Source organism: Phocoena sinus, chromosome 7 (assembly GCF_008692025.1).
Source record: "Phocoena sinus isolate mPhoSin1 chromosome 7, mPhoSin1.pri, whole genome shotgun sequence".
Classification (NCBI taxonomy): Eukaryota; Metazoa; Chordata; class Mammalia; order Artiodactyla; family Phocoenidae; genus Phocoena; species Phocoena sinus.
In genome coordinates, this window is record NC_045769.1 from 54,054,268 (window position 1) to 54,079,215 (window position 24,948).

Here is a 24,948-nt window from a genome sequence, read left to right on the forward strand (position 1 = left end):
TTTTCATTGTTTCTTAAAGAAATACATATTGACAGAGAATTATACACAGAATTGTTCAAAGCAAAAAGAGAGGGGGAGAGAGAGAGAGAGAATCTTATTGCCCAGTATGAATAATCAAAATGTTCCATTTATACCACCATTGAAAATTAGGTTAATGGAGCATTGGTACTGATGTGGGCAAGTGGTCTGATTTATTGTTAGGTGGGGATAAAAACTAATAATATAGACTATATAATACCATGCTGGTAGCATTATCTTAAGTATACAAATAGGAAGGCAGATTCTAGAAATAATACATTAACATAACACCAGTGGTTATCTTGAGAGGAGGTTGGATTATTTATATAAACTGTTCACTTTTGGAAATCTTCTGAACAAAACCAAGTTCTGGCAACTGAACTATTTGGGGATTTTATTTTTTTACTTTCTTTCCTTTTAGACTTGTTGACTGACCTCAACAGTACTCTGATCTTAATGTTCTGGCTCCTTAAGCAGTCTTCTTTTATTTATGGAAACATAAAACAACACAACTAGCTTTGCTATTAAAAATTAGACTTTCCTGGTTGTTCTTGCTTTTAAGTGATGTTGAAGCTGTAGCATCAGCGGGAGGTGGGACTTTAATGTCCTCAACAATTTGAAGTTTCTTAAATTGGAGACATCAACAAACCATTTGTAAGCACGGCTTGAAAACTGGCATCATGTAAAGTCTTTTTTCTTTCCCCTTCCCTCAGTCACTATTAATTTGTGTTAAACCTGGAATTCATTTGGTTTAAAACATCAAGCAAATTTAATTCATTTAATATTTGCATTTAGTGCAGCTTCAAAACAGTCATGGTAAGTAGTCACCAAATACTTCTAAAGTAAAACAGGAACAAGGGAAATAGACTGTCATACCTTCTCCCTTATTCTTCACTTACTAGATAAAAGGAAAGTTGTAAAAATTTCCATGACCTACTTGACTTGTTTTTCAGAAATTACAGGATTTTCTTCCTGAGTACTAATTCTTTTTTTTTTTTAAATAAAAACTAGAAAATATCACATCTTTTAAAATACTTTTTGGTATTGCTATATTATTGAAATTTATCAACTCCAGTCAACTATTTTAATCTTAGGGCTAGATTTTGTTTAATATTACCTGTTGTGAAAGCTCTTTCTTGATAGCTTTCTTTTTTTCTTTTTAGTTTTTTTGAAATTCCATTCTACCATCTTGAATTATTACCCCTTTTGTGTTTATGAAACCCAATCAGTAACAGAAGCTGAGGAATAGAGATGAAGTATAAAACTAAATTCATAACTATATTTCAGTGGGTGATTATTTTATACTGCTGTTATCAAAAGATATTAGCATTATTCCTGAATCAAGTTCACACTGAGTTTGATAATTCTCTTAAGTGAAGCATATTGAAGATATTTTTCATGTAATTTATATAAGTGTTGTATAAAAACATTTTTTTCTTTGTAAGTGATTTTGGTTATGTACTGTTTTTATACTTAGTTTTTATATAATGTACAATAGAAGCCCTGTGTTTGGGTATGAATCAAGATAACTTGTAAAGGTGGTGATTAAGCACTGGATGTCATGCTGGGCTCCTGGAACATCTTTTACCTCTTCCTGACTTGGATCAGGAGAAGTGGAAATATTTAGCTTTCCAATATATTGGAAATATTTTGCTTTCTGTGTCTGTGGATTTGCACATTCTGGACATTGTATATAAATGGAATTATACTGTATGTGATCTTTATGCCTGACTTCTTTCACTTAGCATAAGTCAAAGCCCATCCATTTTATACTGTAGTATGTATCAGTACTTCATTTCTTGCAGAGTTAAGAACTATGTCTTTTTTATATATACAATACAGTAATATGAAATTATACTAAAAAAATATTTAAAACAATTATTAAAGTAAGATTTTTATATATGAAAGAGTGCTACAGTTTAAATATGCTGCAGGTTTTTAACCTAATTATTGTGACCATTTTATCTCTACAGTTTAGATTTTGAAGAGTGTGCTCACAAATTGCTGAAAATGGAGTTTCCTGAGGGTCAAACAGTAAGTTAATACTTTTTTTTCTATTAGGAAATATATACTGGCTATAAAAATGGTTAAGAGAGTTAATAGGTTTCATGAATTGAAACAGTAACTCAGTACTGAATACTCCTTTTTTTAAATGTAGGTTTTCTAAAATTTTAAAGTAACTCAAAACTTAGGAGTTCCGAGGTGCTTCATATATGCTACTCATTCCAGTGACTTAAATTGGCTGTTTGATTTGGCTTTGGGAAAAGGAGGAAGTCTCTCTGAACCACCACACTTTACACAAATTTCTGAGTGGTTGCCTATAAATCAAATGGTGGCTTAAATACAATAGGAAGTTCTCTAATGAATTACCTGGTTCATCTACTTTATGCACTAAAACATTCTTTTGTCATAGAAGTTGTGAAGATCACCATACATGTTGTTACATTACTTTAATTGCATACAGAAGAATCTGTACCATTTTTTTCATGCATTAATTCATTTAACAAAATGTATTCAGCATATATTGTATGTCAGGCACTCTGCAAGGTGTCAGGGATTCAACTGGCCATAAAGTACATTTTAGCCCCCTCTTAGCCCATTAGTCTTAAAACTAGTTAGTAAACGTCAGTATTCAAAGATCATAGAACCCTAATACCAAGGATAATAAAGACTAGATGGGTGTTTTTTTCTAGTTGTATTCTTATGTATATTATTCCCTATCCATCTGGATTTTAGATCCTTGGAACCTGAGCCAAGGCTTTCAAGGTTTTGTTTTTCACACCTTCCTTTACATGTAGTAGACAGGTGCAGAGTGAATGTATCAGCTCTACTAGGCTCTTTGGTTTCTAGTTCTTCTAAAAGATCTTCTTGACTATCTGAGCTAAGTTAACGTTAAGTGGAAGTCCTTTGTCTTAAGGCTTTAAATATGTTCTGTTACAGGGATGGGCATACTGTGGCCCAGGCTTACTGCCCATTTTTGTAAATAAAGTTTTATTGGAGTGCAGCTGTGCCCGTTGGTTGATGTATTGTGTATGGCTGCTTTTGCCCTATAGCAGCAGAATTGACTAGTTGCAACAGAGACTATATGGCCACTAAAGCCTAAAATAATTACTGTCTGGCTTTTTTTTTTTTTTTTTTGGCGGTACGCGGTCCTCTCACTGTTATGGCCTCTTCCGTTGCGGAGCACAGGCTCTGGACATGCAGGCTCAGCGGCCATGGCTCACGGGCCTAGCCGCTCCGCAGCATGTGGGATTTTCCCGGACTGGGGCACGAACCCGTGTCCCCTGTCTTGGCAGGCGGACTCTCAACCAGTGCACCACCAGAGAAGCCCTGCTGTCTGGCTTTTTACAGAAAAAGTTTCCCAGCCTTTGTTCAAGAATATAGATTAGTTCTTGAAATGCCATGGTATGGGATTTTGAAAAGAGATTATTCTTTTCAAATTTAAAAAATTATTTTTCCCTCTTAAAGGTTATTTATTGGTATATTAATAATAGTGTACCTATTTGTATTATGGTTCACTTGATGTGTTGTCATTGGAAGGGAATAAATTAGTGAATTAACCTTTAAAATTATAATTGAAACTGAAGTTATAGTATGATCTTGTCACATTATTTGAGGAATACAATTAAGTCATTATAAATTTTATTAATATTAATCCAGAGGATAGTTGTTCTAGAACTTAACTTCAACATATTTTGATAACATTTGGAAGAGTGTCTTAGTGCATCTATTTTCGTGCACTCAAAAGACTCTCCTAAAATCACTATGATATTTAATTAAAATGTTAAAATATTTAATTATTTTATGCCACAGGGAACAACTGTTGTAATTGCACTTAGTCTAAGGAAGAAAGTAATTTGTTTTTCAGGTAGTGCTGACTTTATTAGCAATGCTATCAGCATATTACCATGTTATATTGTTTAAAACCTGATTACCTGTTAGGTTATTATAAAATACAGTGTTGGTAGAAGAAGTTGAAAATGTATTTTAATATATCAAATTAATATTATATGGCAGAACTCAGAAAAGCCTCATTTAAGTTTTTAGTACTATATTAAATTTTGACAAGTACATCTCTTCAGAACTTAGACATTTATAAACATTTTAATTGACGCAACTCGTGACTAATTTTTAAAAAAATTATAATAATCTGGTTATATAATTGCATCTAAAAATAATCTTATATTGTGAAGGGAGGCCTTTGAGTAGATAGTTTTATAAGTGAATTTTCAGCTTCTAGAACAGCACTGTCCAATAGAACTTTCTGCAGTGATGAAAATATTCATATTCTGCACTGTTTAGTACAGTGGCCACTATACTCGTCACATGTCGCTTTTGAGTACTTAAAGTGTGACTGAGAAACTAAAATTTGATGTAATGTTAAGCAATTTAAATTTAAATAGCTATGTGTTGCTAGGGCCTACCATACCGGACAGCACAGTTTTAGAGTGTTCTGTGCTTCTTCAGGGTCCCCTTGCTTCCTCTTGCACATAGATATTTGCAGTAAATGCATATTGACCTCATTTTTTAAATAATTTACAATAATTGCTTAGGTTGTATCTTAGTAATTATTATATCAAGTGACAAAATGTTACAAAATGTTATCAAGTGACAAAAGTGTCAAAATTCTTAATTGAAGATATAAAGGTAAAATTAAATAAAAGTAAAAATGAACTGAAATGTATACATTATATTTTATAGGCTTGGTTTCTGTTTATGGAAAGCAAATACATTGCAGTTACTGTATTTAAAAAAACTAATTTTAAACTTTCTGATAAGAAATGTTTTGTTGAGAAATATATTTAGTTAATTCTACAGCAGTGCTCAGGTTTAGGGGTAGGGTTATGCCTTTTTTCATTTTGTCTCCATTGATTTGTCCACATTTCCTGAGTTTCTTCACTTATGAAATTTCTATAATCAACACATATTTCATTAAGGTTATTTCAGGAATTAGTAAATAATATTTATTTGTTATAAGTCATTTGTGATGATGGTATTTCCTGATCCTGGATTTATTCTTGCATTTCTTAGTTCAACAGAATTTTCACAAAGGAGTTTTCAAGGCCCATAGATAACTGATTGGACAGTGTGTTATTATAGCAGTTATGAACTGATTCCATCTATTTATAGAGATTCATCTATTAACAGATCTATATGTATAACATTTATTTTGAGGCTAAAAAACTTAGCCACAAAGGTCTTTTTTTGTTGTTGCTCTTTTAAATATATTTTCTTCTTTATCAGCCAGAGGGTCATTTACATTAACATTGAAGCTGTGCCCATGTATGCTTCTGTAAAGACTCACCATGTTCTGCCTTCTCCATACTAACAAAATATATTCCTTCATAATTGGGTTTAAATCTTTGGAAGATGTATAACTGAATTGTTATATGTCATATTGGTGATCTATATTTAAAAGACTTCTGTGTAGAATCTTTTTAGAATACAGTATATTCAGTCTCTTTTTGATGTATCTGTTTACTAGGTTTTCATGAAGTGGTTCATACTTATATGAATTTAGAATTTTATAATCAATCTAATTAGCATAAATGACTATGGAATTTCTGTCAGGCAAACAGAAGACTTTAAAAAACTATAGGCTTGAATAGATTGAATTTTTTGTTTTGTCTTCACAACTAAAGTTCACAGAGTTTTGTGTTTTTAAAACCTTATTTAAAAATTCAGGCTGTCTCTATCATATTGATAAATTATCATATAGCATGGATTCACTGTGTTTTGAATCATTAATGTAATTGTTCTCCAAATAGAAAGAACTGTGCAACATGATACTTGACTGCTGTGCCCAACAAAGGACATATGAGAAATTTTTTGGCTTATTAGCTGGGGTGAGTTCCAACCTCATTTTTCTTGTTGGATTTTGATGAAATCACAAGGGTAATTCTTAACATGAGTATTGTGAATTAATGTGTCTGCTTTGTTGCCTGGTCTAATAACATATCTTTGCTGAAAGCAAATTGTTCTTCCCTTCCACAGGTTTCCCACTCTGCAGCTTCCTCCTTTCCCACTTCATTTTTGTAGTACCTTAATATTACGTATTACTCTTCCAGAACTTTGAGAAATTCCACATGCTTTGTAAAATTTCCCAAAGAGGACAGTTAAATGCTGTCTTTTCAAAATTTCACAGCAGTTTCTGAAGTCAAGTACATGCTCAGGCAGCACAAATAAAGCATGAGCTAAAATAATTTTTTGAGTCCAAACTCAACCCACAGAGAAGTATATTTATCTTATACAAATGTGTGTGTCTGTGGTCAGCTACATGTATAACTTTGTTTTAGCATATAAATCCCAGGTAGATAGGGGTGATATATATTAACTTCTATTTTGAGCATCCCATTATACAGCACAAGAAGATTGAGTGATATGATATACAAATATTTATTAACTTTTGATTGAATAAAATTAGTATTTAATATGCTCATAATGGTATTGACATTTTTATTTTCAATTTATTAGCGATTTTGCATGCTAAAAAAAGAATACATGGAATCCTTTGAAAGTATATTCAAAGAACAATATGATACCATCCATCGCTTGGAAACAAACAAATTGAGAAATGTTGCTAAGATGTTTGCTCACCTCTTATACACCGATTCACTTCCATGGAGCGTAAGTAGATAGGTCAATATTTGTACTTCTTTCCTAATCCCCTGTTATTATGAAATAGATATTAAGTATAGCATAGCCATACTTTTCCTATGTAGGAAATGTACTTTAAAATGAAATGTTGAGGGCTTCCCTGGTGGCGCAGTGGTTGAGAGTCCGCCTGCCGATGCAGGGGACACTGGTTCGTGCCCCGGTCCAGGAAGATCCCACATGCCGCGGAGTGGCTAGGCCCATGAGCCATGGCCGCTGAGCCTGCGCGTCCGGAGCCTGTGCTCCGCAACGGGAGAGGCCACAACAGTGAGAGGCCCGCGTACCGCAAAAAAAGAAAAAAAAAAAGATATGTGGAGCAAACTTTTACTATAATGGCAGTCTTTGAGGTTGTGTTCATATAACATGGGATCAAAAAACTAAGTAGGGACTCCCCTGGTGCTGCAGTGGTTAAGAATCCGCCTGCCAATGCAGGGGACACAAGTTCGATCCCTGGTCTAGGAAGGTCCCACATGCCGCTGAGCAATCAAGCCTGTGCTCCACAGCTACTGAGCCCGCACGCCACAACTGCTGAAGCCCGCACACCTAGAGTCCATGCTCCGCAACAAGAGAAGCCACCTCAGTGAGAAGCCCGCGCACCGCAACGAAGAGTAGCCCCCGCTCACCACAACTAGAGAAAGCCCACACACAAGAACAAAGACCCAATGCAGCCAAAAATAAATCAATTGATTAATTAATTAATTATTTTCAAAAAAGAAAAGCTAAGTAAATAATGTGTGAGTGTGAGAAATACCATCCTGGATGATATTAACAGTCCAAACATTACAGTTCTTTCTGATAGTGATGGCTAGGAGTGTTTTCAGAGAAAATGTAGATTTTCATCTTCTCTGTATACACACGTGTGTGCACACTCATATTCACGTACACCAATAGTCTGGTGGCATATGAGCCTCTGAGTTACTGCCTGTTTCCTGACGGAGTAACTGTCAATAGTTCCTCTGGTAAGGACATAAGAGAAAGGACTGTTCTGGCAAGATGTATTTTTCTTAGCAGGCATTGAAGTTGGGTAAGTGATAGGGAGGAAGTTCTGTAGTCATAGTTAGAACAAGGAAAGATACTCTCAATGGGGAAATGTACACTGGGTTGGAATTTGAACTGCATTCATTAAGCTGGCACTTAATTGTACAATTACTGTTCATTCAACAGCCATTTGTTTAGTCACCAACTCTGTGCCCAGAAAGAGACACTGGGCATCCAAAATGAATTGTATATGGTCCCTGCTTTCAAGAAGCTTAGTACCATAAAACAGAAGAGGTAAGATGCCCAAGGTAATAATGCAAAATACAAAGTAGTAGGTTAGGCTGAAGGAACTGAAAAATCAGAAAGAAATTATATCCAAGATGGAAGAAAAAAGAGAATCATATTGTAGAATACCACAACCCAGTGGTAGAATGAAGCAGCATCATTGAGCTTATAAATGTTGGATAGAGTTTTGTAATACTTTAAGTACTAAGTGTGTCCAGCTACTTTAATAGGCATTTATAAGCTAACCCAGCAGGCTAATCATAACTTTTACTTTGTTTTTACTCCCTTCTCTGGGAAAATGAAATCAAAGTTTTAAACAATTGAAATAAGTGAGCTCCTGGAACACATCCATAGAAAACTGGAGGTTGCTTTTATTTTTATTTACCTTAAAATTTCTCTCTGTGAGCTTCAGTAAGCCCAATCTTAACTATTCAGAAAAGCCATCACTCTTCGTCTTTACTCGTCTTGTGTACTCTAGTCCTGGACAAAACCGTAGCTTGATGCTTTAAGTGGCATTTTGCCCCAAACCCTCCTACACCCATGTTTTGATGAGTGAGTTTTAGGAGCTAATAATATTAGCATTATATGCTCAAGACAATATTCCTTCCTGCTATAAAAAGCACATTACTCAGGAAAGAGACTGAACTCTATTTCTGTAGCATCTTAACATTTTGGAAATTTGTATAGAGAAGCAGTCTTAAACTTTCCCAAGTAATAATGCGTATCAGCATAAGGGAAGATATTTAGAGATAATTCTAACTGCAGATGAGAGCAAATCGTTAATTTCAAGGGACACTATAAGTTACAGATATTGGTCACTTTGTCTCATCTTTGAACACCAAGATAAAATTATCGTTTTCTAATTTTAATTTTCAGGTTCTTGAATGCATAAAGCTGAGTGAAGAAACCACTACATCATCCAGTAGAATTTTTGTGAAAATATTTTTCCAAGAACTGTGTGAATACATGGGTCTTCCTAAACTTAATGGAAGATTAAAGGATGAGTAAGTTTATTATTAAGCACTCTTTATTCTTACTGCCCTCGGAGGTTTTCCCCTACTTTAGCAGCCGTAAGTTCACCTTTAGTTGTAAAAATACAAGTTAAGTCCTTAGGACATTCTTTGTCCGTTACACTGTTCTGACTCTGATGCTCTGTGTGGCACAGGACAACGTGAAACTTTTAACGATCGATTAGTTCAAGTAGAGAAAATGCAGAATTAACGCCTCTTTTAGTTTAGTTAGAACATACAAAATTTTTTTTGCATGCTCACTGGAGTTTCCCAGTAATGAGTATTTGTAGTTTTATTTTTATTTTTACCCTAATATTGAGCCAAAGAATGATAATTTTTTTATTATCAGTGGATGATTGTGAACATATACCAGTGAATATCAGTCCTGTAACTGTTGAAATTATTACACTGAACTTGGGCTTTGTTCCAGGACTATTATGGAATCCCTGTCCCAGCTTCCTTACTTCCTATGTATTCAGATTGCCCATTGCCATGCACATTGGCTTCTACTCCATTCACACTCCTGAAATCCTTTCAGATTTTTTTCAGTGACCACCTGCCGAGTCCCACAGTCTTTCTCAGTCCTCATGCCTCGTGACCTCGTGGTCTCACTTACACCGTTGACCACTTGCTCATGAGCTCACTTTCTTATTCTGCCTTGCTCCCCCCAACCTCTCTCTCCTCTTCAGCCTGCCTCTCCGGTGTTCGCTAAAGGTCTGTCCTGGATTCTGCACGCTCTGGGCGGGTTCATCCACTTCTCTTAGCTTCGTATACTTACTTACTGGTCCTTACCTACTTTGCCAGGCTCACGTACTCCCTCCCCAGCAAGCCGCACTGCGGCTGCACTGCACCCACGCTGCGCAGCTGGTTAAGCAAGTCCGGCTCATTCATGCCTCCTTACCTCTGTTTCCAGAGCTGGGAATTCCTTCTCTTGTTCTATCCAGCAAACTCGTATTAATCGTTCCTCTTACATTAAGTTACCTTTTTCTATGAAGAATGGTTTTTCCTAACTCTGCAGCTTAGTGCATTGAATGTAGCACTCAAAACCACATGTCCCGGGCTTCCCTGGTGGCGCAGTGGTTGAGAGTCCGCCTGCCGATGCAGGGGACGCAGGTTCGTTCCCCCGTCCGGGAAGATCCCACATGCCGCGGAGTGGCTGGGCCCATGAGCCATGGCCGCTGAGACTGCGCGTCCGGAGCCTGTGCCCTGCAACGGGAGAGGCCACAACAGTGAGAGGCCCGCGTAACGCAAAAAAAAAAAACAAAACACATGTCCAAAACCACATTATATTGTTAATGTTTCTCTATTTTTCCCCCTGCCTAGAAACAGTGATTCCTACAGTCTTCATCCTTGATTTCTCTTTTGTTGACTGCTCTTCCCCTCCTCCAGTACCTTCCACAGTGCTGTGTATACAGGCGTGTTTGCATGTACAACAGAGCAGGCTTGTTTGGTTTTGTTTTTTACTTTTCTGTACGTACACTCACATATAATAAATATACATATGTATATGTAGGTTTATATGTGTTATATACGTATATCTATTCTGAGTGTTGTGTGTGTATAAGAAAGTTTTTTAAAAACCTCCTCTTGTATAATTCTAGAAATCAATTTAATTTTTTTTTTTTTGACTGCTCCTCATGGCTTGTGGGATCTTAGTTCCCCAACCAGGGCCCATGGCAGTGAAAGCACTGAGTGCTAACCACTGGACTGCCAGGAAAATCCCTAGAAATTAATCTTAGTAAATTATGACTTGACCCTACTCATTTAGATAGCATGCAGCCTGACCAGATAAATGATTTTTAAATCACTTGCTTGTATTTCATTTACTAATTTAATATATAGAAAATCTGAAAAATGACTATATAAGGATTTTGCCTTTTTATATTTAAGCAATCTGTTCTCTTTTGTTCATTTTTCTTTTTCCTTTTTAGAACTCTGCAGCCATTCTTTGAAGGATTATTACCCCGAGATAACCCAAGAAACACTCGATTTGCCATCAACTTCTTTACTTCTATAGGTCTTGGAGGTTTAACGTAAGAATTATTATCAGAATTTTATTCAATTTACAGAATTATTTCACAGTTGCCTTCAAGTCAGAATCTAACAGAGATTATGTTTCTTATTAGGGATGAATTGCGTGAGCATCTCAAAAATATACCAAAGGTCATCGTGGCACAAAAACCAGATGTTGAGCCAAATAAATCCCCCGCCTCCTCTTCCTCCCCTGAGTCCTCCTCCTCTGAGTCTGACTCCTCTGCCTCTGATTCGGACAGCAGCGACAGCAGTTCAGAGACTTCTAGTGGAGAAAGCGCTTCTTCATCCGCCAGTAGTCAGAGCTCAGCCTCAGGTACTGAAACTGATGTATAGTTGATCGTGCTCTTTTCTAACAAGTGTATTGCTGCTGGTGTTTACAAGGGAAGAGAATAATTTGATTGCTTATTTATTTTAGAGTTCAGTTGTTTAAAAGCCACAGTTAATAATATAAATGACCATCTATCACTGTTGCAGTCTATACTGAATTCAGCATTTATAATGCTAAGATTATCTTTTGGAATCCTCTTCAACGAAATGAAGATATTCCATTGGCAAATATTTATTTGAGTGCTGACTGAAATGCCATTCATAATGTCTGTAATCTACTTTACAGGAGCTTTCCTGATGGTTATATTTTAAAGAAAATTTAATTTTTTACTTTTAATAGTGAAGCTTTATATTAGTAATTGACGCATACCACACATTCAGTGCACAGATTTTAAGTGAACAGCTGTATAAATTTTCATAAACAGACCACATCCGTGTAGCCAGGACCCAGAACGAGAACGACCAGTACCCCAGAAATCTTCCTTTTTCCCTCTTGTACTTACTACCACTCCTCCCATCCACTGCCTCATGGCAGCTCCTGTTGTGATTTGTAATTCTATAAATTAGTTTTGCCTGCTTTAAACTTTAGAATTATATATTATGAACTTCTTTATGTTTGGTTTATCTTTCAACTTTATGTTTGTGAGATACGTCCATACTATTGGATTTAGTTATAGTTCATTCATTCTCATTGCTGTATAGTTTTTCACTATGCAGATATTCCACAGTATATTTAACATTTGTCCTTTTTACTCAGCGGAAATTTAAATTTATAAGTAGTGTTGCCATGAATGCTCTCATACATATCTTTTGGCGACATACATACATATATATATATATATATATATATGCACATTTCTGTTGGATATGTACCTAGAGGTGGAATCACTGGGCTGTAGGGTGTGTGTAGATACTCCCAAACAGCCTTCCAAGTGGTTATTCTAGTGTACACTCCCACCAGCCATGTATGAGAGTTCCCATAGCTCCCACCTTCACTAACACTTTGACTGTCTTTTTCATTTTAGCCATTTTGGTGGGTGTGTAATGGTACTGCATTGTGGCTTTAATTTTCATTTCCTTGATCAGTAGTGAAGTTGAGCATCGTTTTCTGTATTATCTGCCATTTGGATATTTTCTTTTTGTTAAGCGGCTGTTCAGAATTTTTGCCTCCTCCCCCCCTTTTCATTAAGTTGGCTTTTCTGTTGATTTGTAAGTGCCTTTATGTATTTCAGATATGTATCTTTTGTCACATGTATGTATTGCAAGTAACTAGTCCTGTTCTTATCTCTCGAGCCCTGCAAGGCTGCCAGAGCTCTGCTGGTCTATGTCCCTCAGCAGCAGCCCTGAATCAGCAGATACTCACAGGGAGAAAGTGACATTACCTTACCTCTCTGTGGTTCTGCCTTCTCTTGAGTCTTGGCCCTTCTAGTCCTCATTTTTTTTTTGCCAGCTCTCTGGTGTCTTTATTTTTTAGTTTTTATCTTGAACTTATTTTTGACTTATAAGAAAGTTGCAAAAATAGTACAGAGAATTTCCATATAGTCTTCACCCAACTTCCCCTAATGTTAGCATCTTCCATAACTGTAGTTCACTTATCAAAACCAGGAGATTAACATCAGGAAAATACTATTCACCAAACAACAGGTCTTATTTGAATTTCACTAGTTTTCCCACTAATGTTCTTTTTCTTTTTCCAGGGCCCTCCTTGCCTTTAATTGTATTTCTCTTTAATCTTCTACAACCTGTGGTAGTTCTTCTCAGGCTTTCCTTGTTTTGAATGGCTTTGACCCTTTTTAAGTCCTCTGGTCACTTATTCTGCAGAATGTCCCGCAGTATGGAGATCTGTCTGATGTTTTCTCATGATTAGAATGAGGTTATTCATTTTTAGCCAGAATACTATAGAAACAATATGTTGTTCTTACTGTGCCTTATTGAGGAGTTGGTAATACTGATATTGGTGACATTAAGTTTGACCACTTGGTTAAGGTGGCATCTATTGGGTTTTTTCATGGAAACTGTTTTTCTTTATAAATTAATATCTTGTAGGGAGATAATTCAGTACTATGCAAATCTCCTCTTTCTCCTCTAACTTTCGGTCTTCTATTTTCACATCCATCTGTGGATCTTATCTGCAACACTTACTACTGTAGTGTTTGCCAAATGGTGGTTTTCCTGTTTGTCTCTTTTTTTCCACATTTGGTAATTGAATTTCTCCTGTAAGAAAGAGTTGTGCCCTCCTCCATTTATTTATTAATTCAACTATATATTTATATCAGTGTGGACTCATGAATATTTATCTTATTCGATGGGTTAAAGTCCAATGCTATCATTTATTTTCTTGTTCAGATCATTTCAACTTTGGCAATTAGGAGTTCCTTCAAGTTGACTCCAGTGTTCTTTTGACATACTCCCATCCCTTTTTTTGAGCACTTCCTTATAGCATCTTCAGTTGCTCCAGATCTTTAGTGCCTTTCAAGAGAAGATGTTAAAATTTTATCTGGCATTTCTAGTTGTTTTCAGCAGCATTACTAGTCTTTCACAATTTTCTCTGTCCTCCTTGGGAAGGGGAAGTGCTATAGTAAAGGATATTTTCAAATATGCCATTTTCTGAAAAGGTCTATGTTGTTTTCCCCAGGGCCAATTCTGCTGCTTTCATCATAGTATCTTAGTTTGAATAAGAGATACTCTGATTGTCCAAAATGCATGTCATTTCTTGTATCTTTTAATGCGTATTTCAGAGAGGCAGCACTTTTCCCCACAGCCTTATTAGTAGGTTGGAAGGCTAGTCTTTACATGCTTGTTTCACTTCAAAGTGTTTTACATACTAAGTGGCATGCAGAATTAGGGGACTTTCAGTGTTTTATATTATTAGAGCAAGATTCCATTTGCTCACAGGAAATTTCATTCTTGAATTGAAATACACTAACATTGTTCATTTACCATTCACCTCTAAAGAATTTGTTATTTCATGGTATCTGTTTTGAGAACAGATGATAACACAGCATGAACTGCTGCAATAAGGAAGCTTGCTGATTCAGAATTAATTTGCTTCATCATACTGTTTCAGTAGAGAGCTTTCAGTTTTATCAGTAAAATATTAAATAGCATAAAAGCAATATGAACTTACCCCAAATTAGAAAATTTTAAAGCAAACACCAAAGAGAGAGAAGAGTGCATATTATTATAGGGCTCAGGTTTTAGTGTCAAGAGGCACCAAGAGTGGCATACACCAGGGTCAGAGAGACATCGATTCTGCACGGAGCCAGATGGTTTCTGCTTGGGTAGCTGCAGCTCAGCTGAGCTGCTTGATAGGAACCAGAGAAATAGGTCCTTAGTGGCAAACCAACTGACTGTGCCGGGGTAGGCATTTGGCAGGAGAAACAGAGGCTGGTACACTGACGTTTGGGTGGAGGTAGGACAAGGGTAGGCAACTTTCCACCATTTTTCCTTCTTTTTGTATGTATTTATATGAACTTGACAGAAACTGTGGTCATCTCAGTACCCTTGATTATGTACCCAAACTAAATAACACAGATATCGTGATTGAATGTGTTTTATAGCTTAAAATGGTAAGATATTTCATTGTAATTAATATTTATATTTGTGATCATATCAATAAAATTAAAAGTTTCAAGGCCTTAGAAGAGTTGTCTCAGAAATCAAGCCTTTGTGGCTCTCATAAAGCCTATGATTATATCTCAATATAGCTTCTCTTTGCTAGTACAGTTAGTACTTCTCTGATAGCAGAACTATCATTTCTGTAGGCAGAGGCTTTCATTTGAAAAATACATATTCATATCATTACACAAACCCAGTCATCCCGCTCAGCCCACCTCTTAGGAAGTGATGTTGCTGGCATGTATGATCATTGCATTTTAATTATTACGAGATCTGACATAATATTTCATATGACATAATGCATGTGGGCTAGAATTTATGTTTTGGATAAAATTTGTGAGTGGAAATGTACCACTTTAGTCACTTCATTAAAACTTACATTTGCCATAGTTTACTTAAAGTTCTTGTTTACTCTTTTGAGTTAAGGGTCAAAGCAGTACTTCAGTTAATATATTGTACATTCTTAAAAATTACACTATTTGTATAATGTTCTGTCATCAGACTTTGCATTCAATCGATTTGGCTCTGCATCCAGTTTGTCTGAATTAGTAAACCTATAAGGCATCAATAAGTGTGATTTTTCAGTTGTGAAATTAAGACTAAAATGAAAGCTAACTGTATTTCATTTTACACATACAGATAAAGATGTAAGAAAGAAGGGGCAAGGGAACCACAGAAGGAAAGAAGTAAATAAATTGATCAGGAAACAACACACGAATGATAGGAAACAAGAAGAAAGGAGACCAGAGCAACGGCACCAGGAAACGAGGACCGAGAGAGAAAGGAGGTCAGAGAAACCCAGAGACAGAGATTCAAAAGATCCCGTAACAAAGTACACTTCAGACAGAGGGCTTCCTTCTGAGCGAAACAGCTACAGCAGAGCCATGAAGGACAGAGACCAAGAAATGTACATGGATTTGGAACATAATCTTGGGGATCCCAGAAAGAAAAGAGGAGAGAGAAGAAATTCTTTCTCTGAAAATGAGCACAAATACAGAAATAAGGACAGTGAGAATTTTAGAAGAAAGGATAGGTCCAAGTCAAGAGAAAAGGATAAAAAACATTCAGCCTCTAGAAGTGATGAAGACAGGTATCAGAATGGTGCTGAGAGACGATGGGAAAAATCTAGCCGATACTCTGAACAATCCAGAGAATCAAAGAAAAATCAGGACCGGCGAAGAGAAAAGTCTCCAACAAAGCAAAAAAAATAATTCTGCAAAATTACAGAAACTGAACATGCCTTATATTCAGTTGAAACAAATTATTTTTTACATTGATTGACAAACTTTGTAGCTTGTATAAAGTACTGGTTTGTATTTGTACATTTAAAAAATGTTTTCATTTAAAAAAATGTTTTGTAATTGATACATCTCAAGGCCCTCCACATAAAATTATTTGAAAAGTTTCACCAGAGAGGGATGTAATTCTTGCCCATATTTTGTTAATAAAATGATCAAATGCTCATTGAATCAGTGATTGTTTTCCATTGACAAAATTTTTTTTCTGATAATAATGTTTCCAATTGTTTATAGAATTATTATAGTAAATTGTTAGTGACTTTTTATTTGTAACTGAAGACCAAAATAGATGAACCGTTTCAGGTTAACATTTTTGCTTTGTTAATGAGATGCTATGAACCTTTCTTAGGAGTCACGCTTTTTTTAAAGTAGAGGAATTATTTTAATTTTCATATTATGTCTTGAACAAAATAGGTATGTGTAGTTTTTTTCGGAAGTGTTTTGGTGAAGCTAGGTGTATGTTAGTCTTTAAACAGATACACAGCTATCTCATTTATAATTAGGACTTCTCTTGATAACATCTCTTTCTGGACTGTTAGATGAACGTTTAATTGAAATTCTTTGTGATTAGTGCTTTTTCTCAGCCTTGAAGTTATATCACTGTTGGTAAGTTAATATGTATTTAATTTTTAATTTGGATTAATAGATAACCAGAAAACATACAGTCATGAGAAATGTGGGCAAGACTAACTGTGAAATAATTCTAGTTTTTTTTATAAGAATTTTAAGGGTTTCTATCATTGTAACTCTCACCAGTTAATATGTGACCATATTATTTTTACTTTTGAAATAAAATATTGCCTCTGAAATTTTAGATCTGCTGACAGACATTTAACCTTATTTACTAAATAGACTACTTGTACTTGTTCACCTTAAAAGTACATAAAATCCATTTTAGCCAGTATCCAGGTTCAAGAGTAATGGGACCACCATTTTAATGTTTCTCTTTGAGACGTACTCTGATTCAAAATGTCTTCTATTTTTGTTATTTAAAAACTTGAGTATAAGTAACAATAAAGTCCATGTCAGTAAAGAAGTATTATGCTCTCCTCCTCCTCTCCCTGTGTCCCCCAAAGTATTAAATCGAATATGGCAGCTTGGAAAAATTCTTTTCAACACTTTCTCCATCTGTGGTGGTTGGAAGGTGGTGAGTTGTGATTACAATGGACCGACACAGACGTAGTACATTTCACAGAATTGTGAAGCTCAGCAAATTGGATTTAAGGAACACATAGGCTGTAAGCCAGCCCTAAAGGAAATACATAAGCATTAATTTTTTTTTTAACTAAACATTGATCTTTAGAGGTGGTATCAAGGAAAAAACAGTGGACTAGAAATTTTATTTTCTTCACTTTAACCTTAGTTCATAATTTATTTTCTAAATGTAAAAATGGGAAACCATTCTTTATTGAGTACTTAAGACCTTAAAGAGTTATTAAAGTAGATTTTTTTTTAATGTAACTTTTATGAGCTTCTATGTGCCCACGTCTGTTCTAGGAATTAGAGGTAAAACAATGAAGGAAACAAGTCTCAACTCTTATAGTTGGGAAGCCTGAAAGACAATGAACAAGAAATATAAGTGTACCCAGTGGTAATAAATGATGTGAAGAAGAGAGTGTGATAATGGAGGGGGGTGGGGGGTGATGATTTTACGTAGGAAGGACAGAGAAGATATCTCATAAGGTGGTGTTTGCTATGGGAAGAACCAAGGCAGAAGGAACTACTGAGGCATAGATATTTATTTATAATAAATATTGCCTGGAAAGTTTTGTTAACATTTCCTGTTGTACTTTTATTTTTTAATTGTTAAAATTACTTATATTTTTTCTCTATAAGTATAGTTAAGTCTCTTTAATTGGAATCCCAATAACCTGATAACAGATAATCATTATCAACAGATGATAATAGATATCATTCAACATGGATTGGATATGTTCCTGTATTTTAAAACAGGAAAGGAACTGCTAAGTGAATTAATAATATAAATAAAGTTGTAAGGAGGATGTTTAATATTCTTAAAATAACATACCATTGTTGCATACTGTTAACGGTTTCCTGTTTTACTTAATTCAGCTTTTTTTACTCTTCACGATTTTATTTACTCTTACAAAAGCAGTTAACGGAACACTTAAGTACCTTCAAGCAGAAGTATTTAAAGTGTAAGGCAGTCATATCAGGACATAATACATAAGAGCCTGGGTGGGGAATTGCACTATTTGCCTTCTTGATGCATTTCTATAGCATCAAATATGTGTTCCCGTCCACTGCCTGCCACTCAGGCAGGTTTCTCACTTTCATCCTTTTTAATATGCAGACAAGAAATATGTTTGCTATGTCTAATTTTTTTACTTTTCAGGATTAGCATTTTGTAAGGATCACCTGAGTTCTAGATACTTTGCATGCGTTGCTCATTGTTTTTCAGTTTCGCAACTTCCTTGCCTCCAAGGTTCTCTTCCTCCATCCCTACCTTTTACATCCTTAGCCACCCCCTCCTGTGGTCATCTCCTTCATGTTGACATCAAAATCCACACAACCTCTAAAAACTCTCCTTTAAGCACTATACTTTGACCCCTGCCCATCCAGCTCATCTGCTTTAATGCTGCTATTCTAGCAACCTTTTTTTACTTCCATCACAACTTTAGAGCTATTGACCTTTGTTCTAATGTTACCCCCCCTCCCTCATTTCTTCACTCTCCTTGTTCTGTGATCCAACATTTGATAGATGAACAAATGAATAAACTAATTTCCACAAAATAACCCTTTGAGAAGTGGTTTTGTCTTCCTGTATTGCCAGAAGAAAAGAGTGAAAATCCAGAGTTAATTAGGGTCAGGCCACAAAACTGGTATGTAGCAGGACCAGAATTTTAACCCAGATAAGCTTTATTCCAGCTTAAGAGGAGTAATATTTGAGTACCAGCTCTGCCACCTACCAGCTATGTGGACTTGGGCAAATTATTTTCATCTCTCCAACCTTCACATTCATCTTTAAAATTCAAAATGTTTATTGTGCCCACAGGGAACTATATTCAATATCCTGGGATAAACCATAATGAAAAAGAATATAAAAAAGAATGTATATATGTGTAAAACTGAGTCACTTTGCTGTACAGCAGAGATAACACAACACTGTAAATCAACTATACCTCAAAAAAAATTTTTTTTAAGTTTATGGTGCCCACCTTACACAGTTATAGTGATGATTAAATGAAATAAAGCAGTCAAAGGCCTGTAGTAATACATAGCACAAAGTGGGCATTTAACAAATACTGGTTTTCTTTTCCCCAGCATCTAGCAAAAGGACTAGGAGAAAATTGAGGTTCATTGACTGACTCATGATTGTTCTGTTATATGTCATCTGTGATAGAGTGTTAAAAAAGGATTGTGTTAAAATAGCTACACAGAAAATTAATGGATTTTTCTAAAGTCAATGTGTGACAAAGAGTAATTCTCTATCATTTCTCTCCTATTATAGTACTTCTTTTCCAGATGTATGTATTCTTTTAATTTAAGCGGCCAGCTTCTTATACCCCTGATTTCACATTTCCCAAATGTGTTGTCAGAAAGGGAGAAAAAAAGGTTTTCGTTATCTCTGACAGTTATGAGTGAATTTTTTTTTTATGAGGGAATTTTTGTTCTTGATTTAATACTTTGTTTATTCCACTGTCATTTTGACTCTACTGGTGTGGGGTTTTTTTCCCCCTAATTCATGTCTACTTTATAATTATATGCTTTCATTCATCAAGATCTTTTAGAACCCTGATCCTTTTTTCCTAATCCTTTTCTCACTTTTTTCCAATGTAGTCAGATGTCCTTTCTGACCTTTCACCGTTCTTTCATTCTGTTCATGTTTATTCCACTGGATGTTTCTTCAGTCAAGCAAAACTTTAATGCCGCTGATGTTTTAGGAGGGAACCCAGAGTGCCTGGTGTGACCTTTAGGAAACCGGTTCCTTCCTGTGGACATCTCCGTGTGCACACTTCCAAACCCTAACTGAAACACTTCCACGTGGTTTTCCCGGCTCTCCTTATTCTGATTCTCTTGTGTCCCCTCAGCCTTTCGGCCTTGGATATGTTCCACAACTTCTATTTATACCCACCCACATGTTTCTTTTTAAATGTCCTTAAAACTTTTGAGCACGTTACATATCTCCAGCTAGAACATATGTTTCTTGAAGTTTAGTCCTATCTATGCATTGTATGTTTCCTAGAGATAAATGTGTGGACATCTTACCACTATGACTCACCCCTCCTCACTGCGCAAGACCATGCTTTGTGGGGAGGGATGAAACTGTTGAGTTCACCTTAGGCCAACTTTGCACAGGTAGAAGAAGAACGGAGATACTCAGCTAGCCAAAGTCACATAGGGTGTGCATGTTCTGTGTGTACGTACAGAAGAGCACAGGCTTTCTTTTAGAAAAAGACTCAGGTTCATATAGAGTAATTTATGACCATTTAAATTGAATACTATTTGGCTAACTGCACATGTAAGTCTAACTTTTTACCACTTGCTGGTTGTTGACCTTCATTTCAGGCAGTCTTTTTTTTTAACTTTTCAGACAGGTCCTATAACCTCTAGTCTCAGTTTTCTCATCTGTAATATGGTTTTAATAATTGTAACTCCCTCAAATAGTAAATGATCTCTGTGGCATGCTTAAAACAGTGCCTGGCACTAAGTGCTCATCGTTACAGTTTGTACTATCAGTGTACTGACATGGTACCACTAGACCAAGAACTGCAAACCCAAACACCTACAGGGGCCAGGTGGATCACACAGCTGAAACAATCAAATGCAGCGGTAAACTGGAGTCATTTAAAGGCAGCAATAAGTTCCCAGCTCCCCCAAATTGTGCCGTAGGCTGAGGCTGACAAATCTGCCTGGTTTTCAAGAGGATTAAAGAATAAGAATTTGTATGTAGCTTGTGATTGTTTAATGTTGACAATGACTTTGAGTAAGTTTAAAACAGCCCAAAGTTTATTGAAGGTCCAAAGAAAGCAGTCTCTACAGGTGAATTAGCTTTCGAGTAGCTGGTTTGTGATTCCACTCTAAAACCCTCAAAAACGAATCTTTCACTTAATTTTGAAATAACACTTTCATTATACAAAGAAGATCTTAGCTTTAGTTTCTGCTCTCATAATAGTGGGAAAATCGGCCCTTCATCTTTCTTGAGAAACCTCATTTACTTTGCTAATCTCAGCAATCCCCTCTAGCTAAATTACTCCAAAATTTGTGTCAAGTTTCAGTTCTGCATTTCACTGGCCTATTCCCCATAATGTCATGGATCCAAAATACAATTCATTTTTCCTCAGATCTGCATCTTTTCCAACTTAACTGTGAAATGATTCCACCAATCTCCTGTCACTTTTGCATGTTCAGGACTGTTCCCCTATCCTCAAATTGACAAATTCTATCAATATTGCTTTTGGAAGTCTGCGAATATCCCTATATTCCCACTCTGACACCACCATAGTCTTGGCCCTTTTTACATATGGCTGGACTTGGACAATAGTATATTGGTCATCTATTGTGTGCCAGGTACTGTTCTGAGGATATAGCAAAGAGGACACACAAACAGGGGACCTGTTTTCACTTGAGCCTAAATTTTTGTGGGAAAACAAGATCAAGTTTAAAAAATAAAAACTTATACTTTGAAAAATGTTAGCTATCCAGAAAAATCAGTGCAGTGACCACCTATATACCATCTACCTAGATTCAGGTTAATCTAAAGCATTATTTTCGTCCTTATCCACTGAAGTCCAGTGACTAGCATTTTTTTTTTTTTTACATCTTTATTGGAGTATACTTGCTTTACAATGGTGTGTTAGTTTCTGCTTTATAACAAAGTGAATCAGTTATACATATACATATGTCCCATATCTCTCCCCTCTTGTGTCTCCCTCCCTCCCACCCTCCCTATCCCACCCCTCCAGGTGGTCACAAAGCACCGAGCTGATCTCCCTGTGCTATGCACCTGCTTCCCACTAGCTATCTACCTTACGTTTGGTAGTGTATATATGTCCATGCCTCTCTCTCGCTTTGTCACATCTTACCCTTCCCCCTCCCCATAGCCTCAAGTCCATTCTCTAGTAGGTCTGTGTCTTTATTCCTGTCTTACCCCTAGGATCTTCATGACATTGTTTTTTCTTAAATTCCATATATATGTGTTAGCATACGGTATTTGTCTTTCTCTTTCTGACTTACTTCACTCTGTATGACAGACTCTAGATCTATACACCTCATTACAAATAGCTCAATTTCGTTTCTTTTTATGGCTGAGTAATATTCCATTGTATATATGTGCCACATCTTCTTTACCATTCATCCGATGATGGACACTTGGGTTGTTTCTATCTCCGGGCTATTGTAAATAGAGCTGCAATGAATATTTTGGTACATGACTCTTTTAGAATTATGGTTTTCTCAGGGTATATGCCCAGTAGTGGGATTGCTGGGTCATATGGTAGTTCTATTTGTAGTTTTTTAAGGAACCTCCATACTGTTCTCCACAGTGGCTGTATCAATTTACATTCCCACCAACAGTGCAATAGGGTTCCCTTTTCTCCACACCCTCTCCAGCATTTATTGTTTCTAGATTTTTTGATGATGACCATTCTGACTGGTGTGAGATGATATCTCATTGTAGTTTTGATTTGCATTTCTCTAATGATTAATGAAGTTGAGCATTCTTTCATGTGTTTGTTGGCAGTCTGTATATCTTCCCTGGAGAAATGTCTATTTAGGTCTTCTGCCCATTTTTGGATTGGGTTGTTTGTTTTTTTTGTTATTGAGCTGCATAAGCTGCTTATAAATTTTGGAGATTAATCCTTTGTCAGTTGCTTCATTTACAAATATTTTCTCCCATTCTGAGGGTTGTTGTTTGGTCTTGTTTATGGATTCCTTTGCTGTGCAAAAGCTTTGAAGTTTCATTAGGTCCCATTTGTTTATTTTTGTTTTTATTTCCATTTCTCTATGAGGTGGGTCAAAAAGGATCTTGGTGTGATTTATGTCCTAGAGTGTTCTGCCTATGTTTTCCTCTAAGAGTTCGATAGTTTCTGGCCTTACATTTAGGTCTTTAATCCATTTTGAGCTTATTTTTTTGTGTAGTGTTAGGGAGTGATCTAATCTCATACTTTTACATGTACCTGTCCAGTTTTCCCAGCACCACTTATTGAAGAGGCTGTCCTTTCTCCACTGTACATTCCTGCCTCCTTTATCAAAGATAAGGTGACCATATGTGCGTGGGTTAATCTCTGGTCTTTCTATCCTGTTCCATTGATCTATCTTTCTATTTTTGTGCCAGTACCATACTGTCTTGATTACTATATCTTTCTAGTATAGTCTGAAGTCAGGAAGCCTGATTCCTCCAGCTCCGTTTTTCTTTCTCGAGATTGCTTTGGCTATTCGGGGTCTTTTGTGTTTCCATACTAATTGTGAAATTTTTTGTTCTAGTCCTGTGAAAAATACCAGTGGTAGTTTGATAGGGATTGCATTGAATCTGTGGATTGCTTTGGGTAGTAGAGTCATTTTCAGAATATTGATTCTTCCAATCCGAGAAGATGGTATATCTCTCCATCTATTTGTATCATCTTTAATTTCTTTCATCAGTGTCTTATAATTTTCTGCATACAGATCTTTTGTCTCCATAAGTAGGTTTATTCCTAGATATTTTATTCTTTTTGTTGCAATGGTAAATGGGAGTGTTTTCTTGATTTCATTTTCAGATTTTTTATCATTAGTGTATAGGAATGCCAGAGATTTCTGTGCATTAATTTTGTATCCTGCTACTTTAGCAAATTCATTGATTAGATCTAGTAGTTTTCTGGTATCATCTTTAGGATTCTCTATGTATAGTATCATGTCATCTGAAAACAGTGACAGCTTTACTTCTTCTTTTCCGATTTGGATTCCTTTTATTTCCTTTTCTTCCCTGATTGCTGTGCCTAAAACTTCCAAAACTATGTTGAATAATAGTGGTGAGAGTGGGCAACCTTGTCTTGTTCCTGATCTTAGCGGAAATGCTTTCAGTTTTTCACCATTGAGGACGATGTTGGCTGTGGGTTTGTCATATATGGCCTTGATTATGTTGAGGAAAGTTCCCTCTATGCCTACTTTCTGCAGGGTTTTTATCATAAATGGGTGTTGAATTTTGTCGAAAGCTTTCTCTGCATCTATTGAGATGATCGTATGGTTTTTCTCCTTCAATTTGTTAATATGGTGTATCACATTGTTTTGCGTATATTGAAGAATCCTTGCATTCCTGGAATAAACCCCACTTGATCATGGTGTATGATCCTTTTAATGTGCTGTTGGATTCTGTTTGCCAGTATTTTGTTGCAGATTTTTGCATCTATGTTCATCAGTGATATTGGCCTGTAGTTTTCTTTCTTTGTGACATCCTTGTCTGGTTTTGGTATCAGGGTGATGGTGGCCTCGTAGAATGAGTTTGGGAGTGTTCCTCCCTCTGCTATATTTTGGAAGAGTTTGAGAAGGATAGGTGTTAGCTCTTCTCTAAATGTTTGATAGAATTCGCCTGTGAAGCCATCTGGTCCTGGGCTTTTGTCTGTTGGAAGATTTTTAATCACAGTTTCACTTTCAGTGCTTGTGATTGGTCTGTTCATATTTTCTATTTCTTCCTGATTCAGTGTTGGCTGGTTGTGCATTTCTAAGAATTTGTCCATTTCTTCCAGGTTGTTCATTTTATTGGCATAGAGTTTCTTGTAGTAATCTCT

General features: G+C 36.0%; 1 protein-coding gene across 3 annotated transcripts in view; it reads left to right on the forward strand.

Moving 5' to 3' along the window:
* CWC22 (CWC22 spliceosome associated protein homolog) overlaps positions 1-17,036 on the forward strand; it is a 62,390-nt gene extending 45,354 nt beyond the window's left edge. For all 3 annotated transcript variants that reach the window (XM_032637901.1, XM_032637900.1, XM_032637902.1), the window contains 7 exons: positions 1,992-2,052; positions 5,787-5,864; positions 6,493-6,645; positions 8,812-8,939; positions 10,877-10,978; positions 11,072-11,292; positions 15,564-17,036. In XM_032637901.1, coding sequence (XP_032493792.1) covers positions 1,992-2,052; positions 5,787-5,864; positions 6,493-6,645; positions 8,812-8,939; positions 10,877-10,978; positions 11,072-11,292; positions 15,564-16,135 — 1,315 coding nt within the window. In that variant the 3' untranslated portion in view covers positions 16,136-17,036. The remainder of the gene's footprint in view (positions 1-1,991; positions 2,053-5,786; positions 5,865-6,492; positions 6,646-8,811; positions 8,940-10,876; positions 10,979-11,071; positions 11,293-15,563) is intronic.
* The last annotated feature ends 7,912 nt before the right edge of the window (positions 17,037-24,948 follow it).